The 17,500-nt window shown below is 42.5% G+C and overlaps 2 protein-coding genes across 3 annotated transcripts in view; both read left to right on the top strand.

Annotated features, from left to right (window-relative positions):
• Nucleotides 1-4,993: 4,993 nt before the first annotated feature.
• Nucleotides 4,994-5,599, top strand: LOC137995464 (uncharacterized). Its single transcript, XM_068841009.1, has one exon. The coding sequence runs from the start codon at nucleotides 4,994-4,996 to the stop codon at nucleotides 5,597-5,599; it is 606 nt and encodes a 201-aa protein (XP_068697110.1).
• Nucleotides 5,600-13,386: 7,787 nt separating this feature from the next.
• Nucleotides 13,387-17,500, top strand: part of LOC137997156 (uncharacterized) — an 8,587-nt gene continuing 4,473 nt past the window's right edge. For both annotated transcript variants that reach the window (XM_068842968.1, XM_068842969.1), the window contains exons 1-5: nucleotides 13,387-14,578; nucleotides 15,174-15,389; nucleotides 15,650-15,749; nucleotides 16,456-16,556; nucleotides 16,802-16,910. In XM_068842968.1, the coding sequence (XP_068699069.1) occupies nucleotides 14,481-14,578; nucleotides 15,174-15,389; nucleotides 15,650-15,749; nucleotides 16,456-16,556; nucleotides 16,802-16,910 (624 nt within the window). In that variant the 5' untranslated portion in view covers nucleotides 13,387-14,480. The remainder of the gene's footprint in view (nucleotides 14,579-15,173; nucleotides 15,390-15,649; nucleotides 15,750-16,455; nucleotides 16,557-16,801; nucleotides 16,911-17,500) is intronic.

Here is a 17,500-nt window from a genome sequence, read left to right as displayed (position 1 = left end):
AAAAAATATTGATTTGATGATGTATTTAATTCATTTGGTACATTGTAGGTAATTGTCACGTCATATTAAGTGATTTGTAAACCTTTTAGTTCATACTGATCAGTTACCCCACACAAGGTTTGAAAGTATTGCACTAATTTGTCCATACTTGAGGTATCTACGAGTATACATGTTCTGAGGATGACTCTTATCATAAATATCTCTAGCCTTCAAATGGCTGTTATAAAACAGTAAATATTGCTGTAACCATTGTTGGTAATTCTGTTGGCAATAGAAATGTGACCATATCGCGGGCTCAGGTTGGACCTCAAGGAGTTCAGCCGTTTGTTGTTGACTGATGACATTCACTGTATTTTTTTATTGGATCGCAGGCTGAAGCTAGGTTAGACACCTGAACGATCACTTGAACATAAACGAGGCTTAATTTTTCGCGCGCTTTCTTTGGCTCGACGCGGCTACACAGCCATGTTTTGGTTTGGCTGTCGCAAAGCGACAGATCCACGTTTGAAGCAATACTGTCGGTGCCCTTTGCAATCATGAGCTCTGCGATTTCCAATTGCCGATCCAAAGACTTTTGCATCCAGGGGCTGATATTCGCTCCTTGCAGCAGCGACGACGTTCTCTCAGTTCTTCGATTCGGCACTCCTCAAACTTGGTCACGCCAGCCTTGACCGCTGTCCTCCACTTTGTCTCTGGCAAGGGGTTTATAGTCCAATATGCCGCATTTGGCCAGTGAGTCCTTCAGTTGATCCTTAAACGTTTCTTGAGAGTGCCAAGTGGGCGTGTGCCATCAGACAGTTCGCTGTACAACAGAGCATCTGGTAGTCTCTCCTCACCCATCCGTACAACATGCCCCGCCCACCGAAGTCGGGCCTCCATCAAGTAGGCGTCAATTATGCGCATAGGGCAGCGAGATAGCATTTCGGTGTTCGGTATGCGTTCGTGCCAAGATATATCGGCAATCTTCTGTAAACATCGCATATGGAAAGCATATAGCTGTTTTACATGCCATAGATATACCGCCCACGTTTCAGCGCCGTAAAGCAGTACTATTTAAACAGCCGCTTGATAAAACTTTTGTTGCTAGGGTGATGTCACCGGTGTTCCATAATCTCAAAGCAAGACGGCCAAAAGTCGAAGAAGCTTTTGCAATCCGTTCAGTGATTTCAGAGTCGACGGAACAACCGTTTGACAGCGCACCTCCCAAGTAACAGAATTTGGTGACAGCTTTCAAATTATCCGACCCGATCGTAACTGCTGGTTCTTGGAAGCAGGCACCCGGCTTAGGTTGTAAAAGCACTTCGGTTTTCTTTATGGACATCGAGAGGCCATACCTTGTGGTAGCCTTATGAAAGCAGTCAATAAGAACTGGGCCTCTTCTTCGCTATGTCCTATTAGAGCGCAGTTATCTGCGTACAGCAGTTCTCCGACCCGCATATGATGAACTTTGGTCTTTGCTTTCGGTCGGCGCAGGTTGAATATGCCGCCATCGTAACACACGTTCAAACTGATACCTTAATCACAATCGTGAAAGGCATCGTAGATCACAGCGGCTATGACAATGCCAAACAGCAACGGAGCAAAGACACAACCTTGCTTGACGCCATTGTCCACAATGGGAGGAGCAGATTCTAGGCCACCCTCAACAACACGTGCTTTCATGCCATCATGAAAAGATCGAATTATGTTTATAAACCTTACAGGGAAACCTACTCGCTGAAGGAGTTTCTAAAACCCTCAGTGCACGACTAACTGTTAGATCAACAAACACCATAAAAAAAAAGATCTTGTTGATGCTCTTCCACATGACGTGCAGCAAAAAGCATATCAACTGTACCACGGTTCACCCTGTATCCGCACTGGCTTTCAGGATTCACCCGATCCGCAAAGACAGAGGTGCGTCTGACTATTCAACGGCAGGTGCTAAGATCTTGCAAGCAATACATAGTAGCGAAATGCCACGATGATTGTTACAATCGGCACGCTCTCCCTTCCCCTTGTACAGATGGATGATTTTCGCATCTTTAAAATCTTGAGGAACTGCCATCTTTTCCCAGATAACTGAGTAGAGGTGATGTAGACGTTCTGCCAGATAAGAGCCTCCATACTTAAAGACTTCAGATGGAAGAGAATCCCAACCAGACGCTTTGCCATTTTAAGGTTCCCGATAACTTTAGTGACCTCGTTAAGCTGAAACGGTAGGCTCAGACTCTCAAGACGTGGTCTGCATGGTAGATCTTCAATCACCGCGTCTGCTATATTGGAAGGACGGTTAAGCAGGAAGGACGCTTTTCGTGTTCAGGTAGAAAACGGTTTGGAAAAAAATTTTTTCCTCCATTTTTTTGCCAGTTTCGATGCAGGTTTGACATAATATAGCAGTGATCGGGACACACTGGTAGCTACGTAGTTATTCAAGTCAAGCATTGGAGGGATATAAACTTAAAGCTAAGTGTTTATTTTTAATTTGTTTATAGCTTCTTTTTGCTCTGTATTGCAATTTTTGGCATTGCTCTTACTTTAAAAAGATTTTTAATTTTGAATGTGATAAGGTTGCCTGATGCCTGGACGGCCTATGACAAAAGAACAGAAACGAAAGAAGAGAGAAAGAGAACGAGAACGACGAAACAGTACCAGTAATTGCTCGAACTTGGTGAAGGAAGTTTCTCCACAAATTCCTTTCTTGGACTCGAAAAACCGATATCGCACCCATCGCTTCGTGATTCATGCGAGATCGGTTTTTAGCGTGAAATTTACCGTGGAATTCACCAGTTAAGAAGTGAATTTTTCTGTAGAAGAAAGCAAATGAAATCATTTATTTAAGCAGTAACCGGAAACATCGAAACGCGGACAATTGGAAACCTTTTATTTTCACTAACCCTACAGGCATTAAGAATAAATAACCAGGGAGCTCCGCTTTTAGGCTTGGCTAAATCTATATAATAGAGTTATTTTCATATATGTCGTATAGTTAGAGTTAAGTTTCCAAAACCCTGAATTCAAAATTTTGGAATCCAAACTGATTCTGCATTCAATATTTTGAAAGGCCAAAATCCTGAATTCAATATTTTGGAAGGTGAATTCAATATTTTGGAAGGTCAACATCCTGAATTCAAGATTTTGGAAAGCCAAAATGCTGAATTTAATATTTTGAAAGGCCAAAATCTTGAATTCAATATTTTGGAAGCCAAAATCCTGAATTCAAGATTTTGTAAGGCCAAAGAGAGGGACTAGTGCAGTAAGAAACACAAGATGGCGGAAAGTCCCAGGCGCTTGTAAGGTATGTAAATCAACAGCATAAGATTATACCAAGAGGCTATTCGTTTATTCATGAAAAGTAGTGTTTATTATGTTATTATCGGTTTTCTGAGAACAATTGACCCTCGATTTCGTATTAAGTTGATTACTTGATCGTCATCATGCATTGATTGTAAGCTGGCTTTAAGACTACAATGATTTAATACTGTATTCTGCGAAACTAACGAAACTTTTGAACCTATATAAATGAAAAGTTCAAGAATCATAACAGTCAGATTTCTCTGTGCGATAATCTAAACGAAGTATAAAACACCGGAAGTGTAAAAATATGTAAATTCGTCGTATACTGTGACGATATTTAACTTCTTTCTCAAGCTTCGTGCCTTCGTCCACATTTTTCTTGTACAACTCGATGCAATGAAGATTATTGAGCAGTTGCTCTGCCTGTTGACGCCTGACTATCTGACAAGATACGTGCCAAGATTTGGAATCATGAGCATGTGGACTTTGGCTCACTCCTCACCAATCCCACTTTTGAACAGCAATGCCACATTAAAGTCCAAAGTACCGAAGGTGGTCAATCCCTTCCCTCTGCATTGAACCTGCATCTAAGCCGAAGAAAATCTCTTCCATAGAAGCTTGGTTAAGCAGCTTTCATGTGTTTGTAGGGGTTTACACGAAACGTTTTCCACATGAGGCCCCCGCCCTCATGAAATATGGGGAAATTGTTCAAGATTTAGCTGGGAGGGGTCATAACTGGAAATTCTACGATGAAGATTTTCACTTCTTGAGGAAGACGCATGGGTCTTCCCTCCCATGGGATAGGATCCATGGGGAGTTGTGGTTGAAATCTCAACTCGTTTTGCGTAGAAACCCGCAAAGTGATTCCGCAGTTATTCCTAAGTCTAGAGCAGATATTATTCCTAAGGGTTATTGTTTTAGGTTTCATAAGAACCGTAAGTGCTCTCCTGGCTGTGCCTTCAAGCATCTTTGCTTTAAGTGCGAGGGGCACCACTCAGTGACCAAATGTATTTTTCGTGACTCACTCCAAGCCGGCAGTGTCCAGTCCCTCTCAGCCAAATCCCATTCTGCCCAGCCTACCCACTCCAGTAAAAGTTCATAGATTAGGTTTTCTTCTTGACAGGTATACCCCTTCCGCTGTTTCATGTTTATTATCAGGTTTTACTTGGGGATTTCCTTTGCATTTTGAAGGGGAACGAGTCTCGTCCTTTTCTAAGAATTGTTGTCAGCTTTAGAAAATCCGTTAGTGGTTGATGCTAAAGTTAAGAAAGAGTTGGAAGCCCATAGGCTTGCTGGTCCTTTCCTGGCTCCTCCAATGTCTCCCTTTCGAATCTCCACCCTGGATGTGATACCAAAGAGAGCACCTGGCGAGTTTAGACTTATTCATCATCTGTCCTTCCCCAAAGGTTCATCCGTCAATGATGGCATATCTCCGGAGCACACAAGTGTTCGATATGCTACTATAGACAGACATCAAAAATGCATTTAGAATAATCCCAATTCTCCCATCTGATTATGGGTTGCTAGGAATACATTGGAGGGGGTTCTATTACTACGACCGTTGTATGCCTTTGGGCTGTTCTTCCTCCTGTCTAACCTTTGAGATGTTTTCAAGCGCAGTGGAGTGGGTCGCCCGTCATCAGTTAAAAATAGGCGTGAATTATGCCAAAAACAATTAAAGTTATTTTTATCTCTTTGTGAGTACCTTGGTATCCCCATGGCACCAGAGACGACTTGTGGCCCAGCGACCACCATGTCTTTTGCAGGCATTGAGTTAGACTCTGTTCTTTTGGAGGCTCGGTTGCCTCTCGATAAAATTGAGAAATGTAAGTCGCTTATTTCACACTTTCTGTCTCGTAAGAAGGTTTCCCTCAAGGAGGTGCACTCTCTAACAGGCCTCTTAAACGTTGCATGTTCCGTCATCCGCCCTGATCGAGCTTTTCTACGAAGACTTATTAACCTCACTTTGGGCATTCAATCTGCTCACCATTACATCCGTCTTAACAGAGAGGTAAAGGAGGATCTAAAAATGTGGCTGGCCTTCTTGTCCAGGTTTAATGGAAAGTCCTTTTTCTTGGAGGACACCTGGCTTAGCTCTTCAAAACTTTACACCGATGCCTCGGGTGCAATGGGTTTTGGTGCTGTCTTTGGGTCACATTGGTGCTATGGGGAATGGCCTATTAATTTGAAGTATCATAATATTGCAATACTTGAGTTTTACCCCATTGTGTTGAGTTTGTACCTTTGGGGTGGGGTAATGAGCAATCAATGCATTTTGTTCCTGACTGATAATGAGTCCCTGGTTCATGTTATCAATAAGTAAACCTGTAAGGACAAGCTTTAATATTCTTTGTATGTAAACTGGTTTCTATTTGTTTATATCACAACATTGCTTTCACAAACATATTCCACAAACATATTCCAGGGACTCATAACAGTCTTGCGGATGCTCTGTCTCGCTTGCACGTGCAGACTTTCAGACAGCCGGCCCCAGCAATGGACCCCTTATCCACAGAGATTCCCCAGCATCTGCAGCCACAGAATTGGGTCCCATAGTAAGCATGCTTGCAAAATCTAGCCTCCAGTCTTCCTCTGTACCAACTTATAAGCGAGCATGGAAGCTATTTTACCAGTTTGTGAATTCATTTTTTCATTCCGCTCACCCCAGTTTGCCCATATTGCCTCACATGTTGGCTCTTTTTATTGCCTACATGTATGATAAAAACTATGCGCCATCAACTGTCAGTTCATACGTCTCTACGTTAGGTTACTCTAATAAATTTCTTGGTTTTCCTGACCCTACTAAAGCCTTTTTTATTATTCAGACGATCAAAGGGTATACCAAATTAGGATCCCGTGTAGATAGTCGTTTACCAATAACGCTCCCAATACTTCACAGAATCATTGAAAGTTCTTCTCAGCTGGCTATCTCTAGGTATGGTTCTTGTCAGTTTCAAGCGATGTGCTCCATGGCATTTTTCGCCTTTTTGCGGGTTGGTGAAATGACTATAAGCTCCCATAATCATGGTAATTCCCCCCTACAGGTCCATCAGCTGGTTAAGCTTCTTGATAACACGCAACGTGTTGTTGCCTTTAAAGTCGTTTTTCACAATTTTAAACATAACTACAACCAGCCAACCTTTTCAATAGTAATACATCACCAGCATGTTTTTTGCCCTGTGCAGTTTTTGTTAGGATGTTTAACTCTCCGGGGCGACAGACCTGGTCCACTTTTCGTCAATTTAGATAATAGTCCGGTGTCCCGCAGGTCCTTCACAGATCTGCTCCCTCTTTCTTTAAAGTCTTGTAGTTTAAGCCCACAGCTGTACAAGAGTCATAGTTTCCGTATCGGGGCTGCTTCTTTTGCTGCAGAGCGGGGAATGTCTGATGCCCAAATACGTGCTTTGGGTCGCTGGAAGTCCAACGCTTTTCTTAAGTATATCAGAATCCCTTGTTTATCTACCTGTGCTTAGTCCATGCATCGCTTGCGGGGAGTGATGCATGGAAACATTGGTAAATGGCAAATCTTTAAGGACAGGGGAACAGATTAGCAAGGGCAGCTGCCCCCTGTCCTTTCTCGTACGTTAGTTACAGGCTTTAGAGCGCATTGGTTGTCAGTAATTGTCAGCAAGGGCGGCATTTCCTAGACGTTTTCTTTCAGTATTTATGTATGCCATTTGATATTATTATATCAATTCCCTCAGGGCTTTTTTAAACTTGATTTGCAAGGGCAGCAGTTTTTTTCCTTTTCTTTTAATTTCGTTTTGCTTCGTTGTAGTTTGAGGCTGCATTTCCCTTGGGTGGGACGGCACCATGCTCTGGTTCATGGTTCTTTGGCGTTTTTGTGCCCTCACTTTTACAGGGCGGAATCGTTTTGTCCAAATCCTTAGACTGTGCATGTTACTTAATTCGAGATTGACATTAAACCGGCTTTGGGTATTTGTCCTCAGCCATTTTACTCCAGACCACTGGTTGTTTTGTGATTAGTAGCACCCTGTAAACAAGCGCGGGAAATGCAGCCCAAAAACATATAATCTCCCTTGAGAAGACATAAAGGGGAAAATACATAAATAAGTACAATATTGTCGCATTCTACGAAGAGCTTATATTTTCAAATTATGCACTTTCACTCAATCAACCGGTGTTTTATTCTTCGTTTGAATTGGGTTATCGTACAGAGAAATGTAACTGTCGTGATACCTGATATTTTCACTTCTCTAGGTCTAAAAGTTTTGTCTTGTTTCCTTTGGTTTCGCAACATACAGTAAGCTAGCTTGCTCAGTTAATGTATGGTCACGATCAACTACTCGAATTAATAAGAAAATCGAGATTTAAGTCATTTCTTAATGTAATATCCTTATGGATCACAAAGACGTTAATGGAAAACACTCTCTTAGTTCACACTGTTCCCTACACAATCACTCGTCCTATGCCCACTCGGTCATAGGGTTTCAGCGCTTGAGAGACCCCGGAGGTAAATACAAACGCTACATTTTCTTCGTCCTTTGCTTACAAACCCGCTACCTTAGTACAACAATAAGCGTGACTAATTTCCCTTAAGATATACTGAAAATTAGTAAAACACAGCATTACTTAGATGACTGCAGCCACTCCAAAGTCACTGTCACAGCTACATGGTGACTTACTCTTTTAGTCTTTCGGAGGATCGAGTGACCCTCCCTGACCTCCTTGGCAAAGGCTCGGCCTGAACTGGGCTTTGCTCCTTAACTGGAGTAGCACTTGCCTCCACTGTTAAATTGGGCGACGATTCCTGTCCAGAGGGCTGCTCGGATACACTGCTTACTACATACCGGTTCTGAAGAGTCTGGTCTCCCTGGATCAGTAGCTGGGTCCACGTGTCGTTGAACATGCTGGATATTTCTCTTGTAGACTGCACCTTGCGATGATTTTAACTTAATTTGGTCTCCATGACGTTCAATAACCTTATAAGGCTCCTTCTCATAACTTGTTGAGAACTTTGTCTCTTTCTGTTTCTCAAGCAACACCAACTCTCCCTCCTGTACATCCGGCTTATCAGCTGCATTGTGTGAACATAATCTGCGCCTCTTTGCTTTCTATCAGCGTCCCGATTCCGCACCTCGTGATGTGTCGCCTCGTCCGAATCATCAAAGTCGGCTAGCTCTGGTAACTTTGTTGACAGTTTTCGCCCATATAGCAGTTCTGTCGGACTCTTACCGGTTATCGTGTGTGGGGTGGAACGATACGCCAGGAGGTACTTGTTCAACTCAGATCTCCAGTCTTTCTTCTCAACCTGGACTGCCATCATTGCCTTCAACAATGAGCGATTTTGTCTTTCGACTTCTTCATTTGCTCTTGGCCATAGGGTTGTCGTCAGTCCACGCCTGATACCCATTTAATTAAGATACCCATCCATTTCTGCAGAAACCAGGTTCGCTCCATTGTCGGTTCTCAGAGTACGGGGCACTCCGTATATGGAAAACAGCTTGTCTAAGCACTTAATGATCACTTCCGACGTAGTAGAGTAGATTACGTCAACTTCCACCCAGCGGCTAAGACTAACAGGTGCTCCCCTGTTAGCAGGGGCCCAAGTAACCCCAGCGCTAGATCATGCCTTGGTCTCTCTGGCAACTGTGTTGTCTCCTTGGTGACAAGCTGACACCCATAACACTCTCGGCACTTGCGCTCTGCATCCTTATCTACACCTGGCCACCACACTTTCCACCCAATCTCTCTTTCATTTTCAAAACCCCTCTGTGGTCCTCATGTGCTCAACGAAGCATTCTCTATCTCAGCTTTTCAGCAATCACGATTCGTCTGCCACTTAGGATGACATGGCCAATTGAGGTCAGTTCGTTACGGACATATATATATGACTTTGGAGCCCCCTCCCAGTTTCCACTAACAAGGCAACCACACACTACTTGCACTTCCTCATCTTCAGCTAAGAATTTCTCGATTCTTGAATCTTTAAGGCTACAGATACAGATCCTAACGCAACCATTCGAACATACTCATCATCATACCGGGATTACCCTGATGAGGGGGTTTTTGTCAATCGTACCCAACGCTAGATACGGGCTGATGGCTTGGACCCCCTAGAGTAAATCACCTTCAGGGCCACATGATCCGTCACCAGGTCAAAGGTCCGAAGCCCGTACAGGTACAGGTTGAAGCGCTCACACGACCACACCAGCGCCAGGGCCTCTTTCTCAGTCTGGCTGTACCTCATTTCCACTTGGCTCAGGCTCTTGCTTGCATAACAAACTGCTCGGCTTTCCCCATTCTTCTCTTGCACCAACACCGCCATTAGGCCCACTGGACTGGCATCCGCTATCACTCTAGTATGTGAGTCTTTGTCAAAATAGGCTAAGACGGGTGCACTGGCCAGCTGCCGTTTCGGTTCTGTAAATGATGCTCCCTGCTCGTTGCCCCATACAAATGGGACGCCCTTCCTGGAGATTGCCCGGAAAGGGTCTGGACGGTTGAGAAGTTGGAGATGAAACGTGCACTAAAGCCTACCATCCCTAGAAAACTCCAGACTTCAATCGGCGTAGTAGGTTGAACCGCCTCGAGCACAGAACGAACCCTCGCCTCTTTTTGATCAATAACACATTTTGATAATAGAAGCCCCATAAAGACCACGTTGTCCCTGCGGAATTCACATTTCATCGGACTGAGGGTGAGGTTCTTTTCCTCTAATGTCTGAAGTACTTTGTGGAGACTCTGATCATGCTCTTTAATACTCTTGCAAAGCGCTATCAGATCATCAGCAATATTCTGAACCTTATCGATGTCTGAGACCACTTATCATATTATCTGCTGGTACTTCTCAGGAGCAGAGTTCACTCAAAGCTCACTCTCGTATACAGAAATAATCCCTCATAGGTATTAGATGCGTAATGTCTCGTGACTCTTCGTCCAATTCAATCTGATGAAATCCCAGACGGAGGTCCAGTTTTGAGAACACTGCGCTGCCATTGAGGTTTTCTACTACTGGTGGTGGTGTTGGTACCCTCTCGCGGCTATTGGGCTAATTTGCTTTCCTCATGTTCACACATAACCTGATATTTCCCTCTGACTTTGGTGCAACCACCACAGGACTTACCCCATCCACCGGTTCCACTATATCTATGGCTAATCACGTCCTCGAATTTGACTGTCACCTTCTCATGCAAGGCGGGACACGCCTTGGCTTCTGGGCTACTGGCGTTACCTCCGGATCCACGTGTAGCTTTAGCCTATACTCTTTTAGCTTTTCAATTCCACTGAAGACCTTTGGATACTTTGTCCGAAGAGCTCAAGCCAAGTCCTTACCGATAACATTACACTCAGCCGATTCACTATTGGCGCTAAGGCCAATGCGAAGTAGACCAAGATCCCTGGACTTTATATGACCCAGTAGACACCTTCCACTCGTGGTGATCATGAATTGCGAGTTTATCTTCTTGGTTCCAACTGACAGCTCTACTTGAATTTGACCCACCACATTCAACTCCTTCCCACCATATGCATACAAACCTTTGTGGCAGTTCACTAATTTCACATCAAGACCTTGTACTTTGAGCTCTTCATACTTACTCATCCCCATGAGGTTACATATAGAGCCAGAATCAAGAAGCGCCTTTGTACTAATGCCATCAACACAAATCTCAATCACGGGCTCATGAGAGCTAATTGTATGGCATGTTTCTTCTTTCGTCTCAGTCACCACAAATGCAAATGCACAATCCTCATCACTCCCCGATGCCTCTTGATTCCCCACAAAATTAGCTACGTGACTTGGTCGTCCACCAGAAATCCTTTGTTGCTTGATCACTTTTTCCCTAACAACTCTCCCTCTCACCGCGACAGCACAAATGAAAATGTCCATACCTTCTACACTTTACACACTTCTTTCATTTTGCAGGACAGTTTCTATTTCTGACCAGATGCCCCTCTCTTCCACATTTGTAGCACTTTTTCCTCTCGTCAGTCGTCGTCTGCTGCCGCTCCTTAGCCACATTGATACCGTTTCCGTCGGCTAGCGGAGGGCTTGTTGTCACGTTTGATGCCTGTCGGCCGGCCGCTTCACATGCGCGAGCTTTATCTAACGCCTCTTCCACAGGAAAAAATAACAGATTCCCATTTTTGGCTATTTTAGGGTATTTAAAGAATACCAACAAAAATCCCAAATTTGGAAGAGTGAGACAAGTCCCAATCAGGGAACTTGGTTGGGAATTCCCTGGTTGGGACTTGTCTCACTTTGCCAAATTTGGGATTTTTATTGGTATTCTTCAAAATACCCTAAAATATCCAAAAATGGGAATCTGTTATTTTTTCCTGTGTTCCAGTGTGATATTCCTCTGCTCTGCTTGAGCTCAAAATCCGTTAACTTCTCTATCAGCTGATCCCTCAAATTATCGTTTAAACTCGTCCCAAAATTTTAATGTCGTGCCTGTTTTCTCAGCCGAACCATAAACTGGTCAGCGATCTCCTCTTCCTTCGGTGCCAATTGGCGAAAAACGTGTCACTCGTATGGTATGTTTTCCTCTACGCAAAAGTGGGAATCTAGTTTCCGAATCTCGATTTTAAAAGCATTGTCACCTGTCTCAAGGATGGGATCAGGATCTTGCAAATCTTCGAAGATGTCTTGTACCTCCATCCCGGCAAAATGTAAGAGCTGAGAAGTCTTCTTGTGAGCATCTTGTGAGCATGGCCACTTCGCCATCCTCGTCGCCAATGTAATATCCTTAGGGATCACAAAGAAGCTAATCGAAAACACTCTCCTATTGCACAATCACTCGTCCTATGCCCACTCGGTCACCGGGTTCCCGCGCTGGAGAGCTCCCGAATACAAACACTACACTTAACAAAGCCGGTAATTACACAATAAACTCTACCGTTCATAAATAAAAGAACCGTCTTTCGTTATAATCAAATGCTGTTGAGATACATACCTTACAAGTGCCTGGGACACGTGCTGACGAACCTTCCGCCATCTTGTGTTTCTTCTGCCCAAGTCCCTCTGTTTGGCGTTGAATTCTGAATTTTGTCGTTCCAAAACCTCGAATTCAGGATTTTGGAAACTTAACTCTCTAGTGTCATAACTCTATTGCTAGTCAACCTCCAAAGAGTCAAATATGCGTTAAATTTGCTTATGAGTGTGTTCTCTTTTCAAATGTGGATTAAAGCTTAAAACCAGGGTAGACTTTCATATACCGGACCAAAATGGCGGAATGCAAAAGAACTATTGTTATTCTGATTAGGCCTTGTTGATTAGGCATTGTTATGTTAGCTTTGTTCTTTTGTTTTGCGGACGTTAATTATTCAGGGTCCGGTATATGAAAGATAAGCCTAAAACCAGACCTCGAAGACTTGACGGTTCAAAGTGTTTACCGTCCTTTTGCTTCACACCAAGGATATTCGCTCAATTCTTTGGCTTCGATGTCTTCAGGATTTCTTTGCTGGACCGTGTTTTTCTCTCAGAAATTCAACGAGAACCTTCACATTTCTCGTTGTCAGTTAGCTCTTGTATTTTTGTTCTGTAGTTCTATAATATAGTCATCAATTGGCTTTCCTAATTGCTTAAATCTCGTGGAGCCTTGCGCCATTGCTGAAAGCATAAATCTTTTGTACTTTTGGTACGATAGGTTTCTAGCTCTGACGGCTTTGCACACAAGGAGCTAGGATAAACTTGTTGAATGAAATCAGTGGTATGTTTTGACGAGTCACTTCTGATTGGACGAAACGCTTTTTGCACGTGTGAGAAAGCCATTTCGCTGCTGTGATTGGCTATCTGAATTATTAAAGTGGGATTTCGTATGAAGAAAGCTGTGAGTCTTTAGATAATGAAAGGTAGTCATCACGCTTTTATGCCACGTAGTTGCCTGTCGTTTCACGATGTTAATTGAATAATTTGGTGGAAGACGTCAACGTTCTTACTGGGAAATACCTCTTCCGTGAGGAGGAATGAAACGAAAAAATGAGAGTCGACCATGTAACCCTTGAAAAACAAGGAGGTTATGACATCAGCTCATTGACCTTGTCGCCTGGGTGTCCTGTGAAAGACAAGTGAGAACTCTCGAGAAGAGATTGCGTGACACAGGATAGAAAACTTGGAAATACCGATGAAGGTTTTGAGGGGTGAGTTTTCGATAGCACCACGTATGCTTTATTTTTCAGCTGGTTTCTTTGGCACCTATAGATGATGGCCTTCGCTAGAGTGTCAAGTATGACAACGTTTCAGCGTAAAAACTTGAAATTACGATGATGTCTCAAGTCAAAATTTAGTATTAACTCAAAAGTCTACTTTAAATTTTAATTTATTGGCAGCATAAGGTCGGCACCATTACCACCTCTGTTTGGCAATGCATCATTAATCCATCCATTCGAAGAATGTTAAGAGAGAAGCTTTTACTGTCAAGATAACAGCAAGAGTAGCAGTTACACTACACATGCTAGGTCAAAGCTAAAAGGTGTGCAATGTAAGCGATACCGGAAGTGAATACAGCCAGAAGCTGATTTCTGGTTTCTGCGATCACTACAGCCAACTGTTTTCCATAATTCTCAGTACTTTTTCAACTGGAAAATTTTTTTTTGGTTTCAAAGTTAAAACGTTCAATTGCTGGTTAAAGAGATAACTGTGATTAGGTGACGTTACCAATTTCCGCGAAATCTACGAGTCAAGTTCAGCGTATGTATTTATGGTCGCACTCGAATGCAATTTCTTCCGAGTAGCATACAGGATGTTTTTTGTTTATCGCGAGGACTGCACTTCGAAACACAGGGCCACGTTTTTTGGGTATGTTAATTAACAATGGCCTCGTTGAAGACATGTTAGAAGTTCATTTTTTTTCTCGGGATTAAAGCGACTTCCCCAACACAGCGAACAGCAACCAAGGGATAGATAACTGTGATTGGGTGACGTTACCAATTTCCGCGAAATCTACGAGTCAAGTTCAGCGTATGTATTTATGGTCGCACTCGAATGCAATTTCTTCCGAGTAGCATACAGGATGTTTTTTGTTTATCGCGAGGACTGCACTTCGAAACACAAGGCCACGTTTTTTGGGTATGTTAATTAACAATGGCCTCGTTGAAGACATGTTAGAAGTTCATTTTTTTTCTCGGGATTAAAGCGACTTCCCCAACACAGCGAACAGCAACCAAGGGATAGATAACTGTGATTGGGTGACGTTACCAATTTCCGCGAAATCTACGAGTCAAGTTCAGCGTATGTATTTATGGTCGCACTCGAATGCAATTTCTTCCGAGTAGCATACTGGATGTTCTTTGTTTATCGCGAGGACTGCACTTCGAAACACAGGGCCACGTTTTTTGGGTATGTTAATTAACAATGGCCTCGTTGAAGACATGTTAGAAGTTCATTTTTTTGCTCGGGATTAAAGCGACTTCCCCAACACAGCGAACAGCAACCAAGCGTCAGTGAAGCGTTAATTAACGTATCGGTCGGTCTCCTGGGGTGATGATATCAGAGATGTGTCTAAGGCATCTCTATTTATTGGGTTCCACAGCCCATAGACTCTTGAGTGTACAATTGGCTTCAGCTGTGGCTTGCATGTACGGCCAGATTGTTGCTGGTTTTATAAGAAGAACGCATTTATCCTATGTTCCAGAGCATCAAGTGAAACCCTCAAGGGAATTTTCATATGTGGTCTCTTCAGTTTTCCATAGTTATTAACTTTTTTTTTTTATGTACCTACGTTTTGTTTCTTTCCCACCTTCGTGACATTTTAATATCATTGGGTAATTGGACAAGCAAAGCAATTGCTAATGCACGAGTGTTCTTGATCTCGGTCTATATTCTGTTGGTTTTCCACGAATTTTAGCTGACCTTTACGAGTTGTGGCACCGTACGGAAAAGCATTACAAGTAAATACTGATATTTAATATTTAACATTATTCTCTTCCTCCAGCGTTTGCTGCACCATGGCTTCGCTGAGCGGCATCAGGTGGCTTTTGTACTCGACCTTCCTGTTTAGTTTCCTTGAGTGTGAATCAGCGAATGGCAACCATACAAAAGACCAGCCTTTTCCTTTTTCCAACATGTCGGACGTTTCTCTGTGCGCTTGCCATGATAGCCAGCACAGAATTTATAATTTAGCGAGTCTAGCGAAATCAGGGGGTCCAAGGTTTGTAAAGCACATCATAAGTTTGTCGACACGTTTCAGAGAAATTGTTGTGTTCACCAGTGTTGTGAAATTTCACCGCCTGTGTGGCGTTTGTCGTAATACCTACCTTTCATATTCTTCTGTGCTGTACGGGTCTTTTAAATGAATCCTCTTTAGTTACATCATCAGCTCCACTGATTAAGGCAAGTGATATTTTAGTGAGCTTTAAGAAAATAGAAAGTATATTATCCATGAACAGTTAATTGATATTTGCCCAACAGGTTTACAGCAAAAGCAAAGGATAGCTATTGGTACAGCTACAATCCATGCAAATCATTTACGTTGGGGACGTTTGGAGACTGCTCCGGAGGTGATGTTGCTGTAAGTTGTGATTATCAAGCAACGGGCATCGAGAATTGCATTGTGAGAAATGTTTTAGGGCCGAATACCACCTACTGTGTAAAATTAATGTCTAAAAGTAAATTCTTTACTGAATTTGCTGATGCTGATTAACGTAAGAACTACAATATTTTGATCATACATCGTGTGTGCCCTGACTGCGATATTTGACGAGAGTGTAAAGCTGAAATTAGTTGAGAACTTCGCGACCACATTGATGGACAAATACAATCCTTTTGGTTTTTATGTTAACTCTGTCTTTACCCCAGCAACTTTGCTTTGTTTGGGAACGTATGAAGGTGGCGTCAATCCAAGAGTTCCTTAAGGTTTTCTAGGTTTTGGTGTCTTGACGTTCTTGACAGTCATTCTCAACAGATGCCGTTAGAAAATCATCCACGGCGGCAATACAAGTCTTGAAAGTGGCATCTCACTTAAGACGATTCTAAGAGTTTGAAATATTTGTACTTACATAATTTATATTTTATGATAGAGGATTTTTAGCACTACCTTTCTGTGATCAGCCACTTCCCGACTGGATAATTTTTTTATGTATGTACTACCTATTACGAAGAAAATACTGTGAATAATAATATTTCTTCTGAACTGCCCATGATAAACCGCACTCAACTTAACCATATTTTGTGCAAAAGGCTCCTATGTCCTACAGAGGTCTGGTCTGGTGGTTTAGATTTGCAGGTGGACTAATGACACAAGTTATACGGACATAGGATCTCAGAGAAGTGAAAAGTGTGGCCATACCTCTCAACGTACAATGAAATTGGTGTATACGTAAGTATTTATTTATTTATCTCATTTTTTATTGTTTGTTACGTTTCTTGTATGTAGTTCTTTTTTGAGAACATAGGACAGCGGTTGTCTACCACATGTGGCCGCAAAAGACCCTGTTCTGAAGATAGGAGATAACAATGGAGGACTAAAACATTTAAGAGTGGAAGAAAATGAACTGAAATATTTAACAATGGACGAACACCGCTATTAAGGTGATAACGTTTTGCAATCTGTGGCCATTTTAGCAAAGGAAGCCAGTGGCATTCTGAGGTCCATCTAAAATGCGATCCCGAAAGGAAAAGCATTCAATCTGCCGAGTTTACAGTTATTACAGATGTTAAAGCTGGTGCTATGGTAAGTCTTGAACTAAAAGAACATTACATTTAATTATCGTCATTTGCGAAAATTCTTTTTGGGAATTTTGCATTGATCAAGACAAAGAGCATTTAATTAATTGTGTTGTCTTTAAGTATAGGACCATAAATGTATGACGAGAGTTATCTATCGACCAATTACAATAAAATAATAGAGAGCATACGACAACAACGATATTGTGCCAACGTAAGAAGTCCAACTATCTACGGAAAGGAACTGTAAGTACTGACGCCCAAGCCTTAAAATAATTAATGCACTGTTTTTGGCTAAGAATACAGTTCCACATGAAGCGTTCCAAAACCAGTAAGGGAATTGGTCTGTTTTAAGTCAAGTGGGAGGCTGTTTCATCTTGAGTTAATGCGACAAAACTTCTTCCAACTACAGTTTGTCGCCTCAGTGTTCAGAGGGCACATGAAATTAAATTGAAGTGCGATTACCTTTTTGCATGTGCCACTTGTTGTATTAATCACTGTTTAACCTTAGAAAGACGGCTAGTCTGCTATCAGCAGGCCAAGTCGGCTTACACGCCGCTTATTTTCCACGCACGATAAAGCACCTGACCAATGAAA

This window comes from Montipora foliosa, chromosome 3, assembly GCF_036669935.1.
Source record: "Montipora foliosa isolate CH-2021 chromosome 3, ASM3666993v2, whole genome shotgun sequence".
In the NCBI taxonomy this organism is placed as follows: domain Eukaryota; kingdom Metazoa; phylum Cnidaria; class Anthozoa; order Scleractinia; family Acroporidae; genus Montipora; species Montipora foliosa.
The sequence above is the reverse complement of the archived record's forward strand: the minus strand, read 5'-3'. Positions and strand labels throughout refer to the sequence as shown.

Bases quoted from the DNA above. Each gene is read 5' to 3' on its own strand.
- LOC137995464 (XM_068841009.1), top strand. From the start codon at position 4,994: ATGGCACCAGAGACGACTTGTGGCCCAGCGACCACCATGTCTTTTGCA.